This window comes from Haliotis rufescens, unplaced genomic scaffold (assembly GCF_023055435.1).
Source record: "Haliotis rufescens isolate VD_foot unplaced genomic scaffold, xgHalRufe1.0.p SCAF_4, whole genome shotgun sequence".
NCBI classification, from domain to species: domain Eukaryota; kingdom Metazoa; phylum Mollusca; class Gastropoda; order Lepetellida; family Haliotidae; genus Haliotis; species Haliotis rufescens.
In genome coordinates, this window is record NW_025964112.1 from 9025120 (window position 1) to 9028164 (window position 3045).

At 38.2% G+C, this 3045-nt stretch overlaps 1 protein-coding gene across 1 annotated transcript; it reads right to left on the minus strand.

Moving 5' to 3' along the window:
* LOC124135828 (NF-kappa-B inhibitor alpha-like) lies at positions 1-2711 on the minus strand. Its single transcript, XM_046501438.2, has 2 exons — positions 2622-2711; positions 1-2136 (listed from the first exon to the last, which is right to left on the minus strand). Exons 1-2 carry the CDS (start codon positions 2667-2669, stop codon positions 1069-1071), a joined length of 1116 nt encoding a protein of 371 aa, XP_046357394.2. The 5' UTR covers positions 2670-2711; the 3' UTR covers positions 1-1068.
* Between the last annotated feature and the right edge of the window lie 334 nt (positions 2712-3045).

Here is a 3045-nt window from a genome sequence, read left to right on the forward strand (position 1 = left end):
TGTATATGTTTATTAGCGTGTAAACATTATGTAAACATTAACTACATCCATATTATCTGAACCATACAAACATTGTTTAAATATTCACAAAAGTAAAAGCATATCCAACAACAACCATGAAACTCAGTTCACATAATAACATTCACAAACATATTAAGCATTAACAAAATAATGTCCTGGTGTGACCTTTCTCATCACAAGACACGTGATGTAACACACATAAAGTCAAATAATAAGGTACTATCAATAAATAGTGGCAAAGAAAAATATCACATAAATAAAATAAATTTTCAAAAGCAAAAGAAACAGTGATGTAATAACTTTAATAATAATCTTAAACTAACCATATTTATGTTAATAGGGACCATGTGGTTTTACAGATTGATCAAAAGGAAAATATAACTTCTTCTGTCCTTCCAAATAGCTGAAATGAATATAAAAATCCCAAGAAATTCCCTACAACTTGTATAAATAATACAAAACCTGGAAAGCATCTTTAGGTCACTTCACAAAAAAATGAAATATCTCTAGATAAGAACATCATCGTAGTTACTTTTGCGATTTATTAAGATTATACAAACATATACCAACACAAAGCAACCAATGCCATTATTGACTGACCATTGCGTGTACCATAAAAACAACCATTCACACGCATTATCAAGCATAGTATTTGTCATGAAGAATAACCAAATCACCCGATGTGGGTGTCAGTCATTTTGACAGTAATCACAAGTATTTTCTGTTTGGCACAAATTTTCAGATGAAATGAGGTAGTTTGCAGATAGAGATTTAGTCACAACATGTGATACATGCAAAGAAACTGGTGTAATCTTTTCATTAGGAATCGTCATTGAATATCCCTTATATAGTTCCTCGATTGACTCCAGCATGTAAAGTAACCAAGGTATAAACAATAGAAAAAAAACCCGTTAAAGCCAGAGAATAACCAGTCTCGATTATAAGTCATTATAAAAACATTTTTCAGATAACAGACAAGTGGTGTTCTTTATCAAACATTGTATATATGCACCTTCCATATGATGTGACTTAACAGTTGTAGGTTGGTTACAAAGCAACTGGGTGTCCATTGATACAAAGGTCATCAAATACTTCTTCGTCTGACTGATCTGAACCGTCTATCTCTGTGACGTCTGCACCGTTGGCGAGGAGGATGGAAACGACATCCCCGAACCCCCTCCCTGCAGCAAGACGAAGAGGCGTCAGACCCCCATATGTCCTGCAGCAAATGTCCAGATGGCGCTGTGACAACAGGAAGTGAAGAAGAATTCTGTTTCCGGTTTCAGCAGCGTAATGGAGAACTGTCCTTCCGCTGGTGCCGTCACGCACATTGATGCTAGCTTTCTTAGACAGAAGTAGTTCAAGAACTTTGAGATATGTTGACATGGCGGCCAGGTGAAGACACGTATGTCCATCGAAGTTCCTTTTCTCCAAATCCTGGGGTATCCTTTGGTATGGTAGCTCATACTGGTTCAGAAGTGTCTCCTCATAATAAACAGGTCTCAGAAGACACTCCACGATCTCCTGGTATTCCTCCCGACATGCTATGTGAAGTGGTGTGTTGCCATGGATATCTGTAACGTCAACCCTTGCTCCGGCCGTCATCAGTCGCCGGACTATATTCACCTGACGAGTAATAACAGCGAGATGGAGGGGCGTCTGTTGAAGCAAATTTGTAATGTTCAACCACTCATAGTTCGGCGCCGCCGATATAAACAACAACACCAGAGATGTATGTCCTTGAATGATTCCAGTATGTAGATCCGTGTCGCCATCTTTATCTTGATGATACACCTGAAAGACATCAACCGATCTCATGGATGTCACAAGTCTGTTGTTCTCAGTCTCCTGAATGGACATTCTGTCTGTGAAAGATATTGACTTGCTTTCATATCCTTCATCTGTAGAAACAAACCTGGGGCAGGTGTTTGTATTGACACTGTCAAGTCGTACACATGTGTTGACCACTTGACCCACGCTGCCCACCTCTACCCCAGATTCACACGTGTCCATGTCACTCTCATTGAGGCTGAGGCTACCTAGGTCCACATCAAGATCCATGTTTCCTTCTCGATTGGGAGGCCTCTCTAGTTTGCAGTCCTTGCTCATATTTTTCTAAAATACAAACGAATGAAAATTAATAGATATAACTACCAAGTTTGTTCTTTTTTCATTAAAAGCGACAAAATCATAAAACAAACAAAAACAAATCCAGTTCAAAACAAGGTGATACCTCACAACAAGCTAAACACATGTAACAATATACATCTGTAAGTACGGAACACAATGCAATATACACAAAGGGTATCCATGTTTAGGCTAGAACAAGTTCCTATGGTTCGTTTAAAATCCTTAGTGGTGAAATATTTATCGCTAAAATTTTAAATTTGAAAATAGTATTTCTCCATATCTCCATTTTCGGAAGAATATATCCAAAAGAACAAAGGAAGAATATATTGTGGCAAAAAAATGACTCGCTTTGAAATGTTAAGAAAAGCCAATTCTAGTTATCATTTGGGATACGTATGTATATACTGTACTTGAAATATATAAATATAAAAACGATGAACGTCTATTTCCGCTAGTTCAGTAAAACTCACGAAGATCGTGGTCTGGTGTTCTGTAACTATCTCTTTCCCCTTGGCCATGTTTAATGCTTGCTGACTCGGTTCAACGCTTCTGTTTACCTGGCCCCGCTCACACGAACATATATATATACCGTGATAGGGGATTTCCCTACTCTATATATAGCCAAATCGCGAAGCTTGTTGTGCAGTATTAAATAGACACGCCCCTTTCTCCATATATTGCGTGGGGGAAATCCCATTGATAATGTTAGGCGGCAGCGACTATTGAATGTTCTAGTGCACAGTAACCCCTATAGAGCACGCATGTCTCATGCTGTTGCAACAAGTGGGGTAAATGAGTGCAGAAGTAAAACCGCATTCCTAAAATCACTGCTTGATTCCGCTGTGTGTTAACTCGTGTAATAGTATAGTGTACCTTGATAATACGGTTAATAGT

What these genes read in the sequence shown, in the direction of transcription:
- LOC124135828 (XM_046501438.2), bottom strand. Translation starts at nt 2,669, where the DNA reads ATGGCCAAGGGGAAAGAGATAGTTACAGAACACCAGACCACGATCTTC. An exon ending in AACACCAGACCACGATCTTC is followed by an intron (nt 2,137 to 2,621) that starts GTGAGTTTTACT and finishes TTTGTATTTTAG; the next exon opens with AAAAATATGAGCAAGGACTG.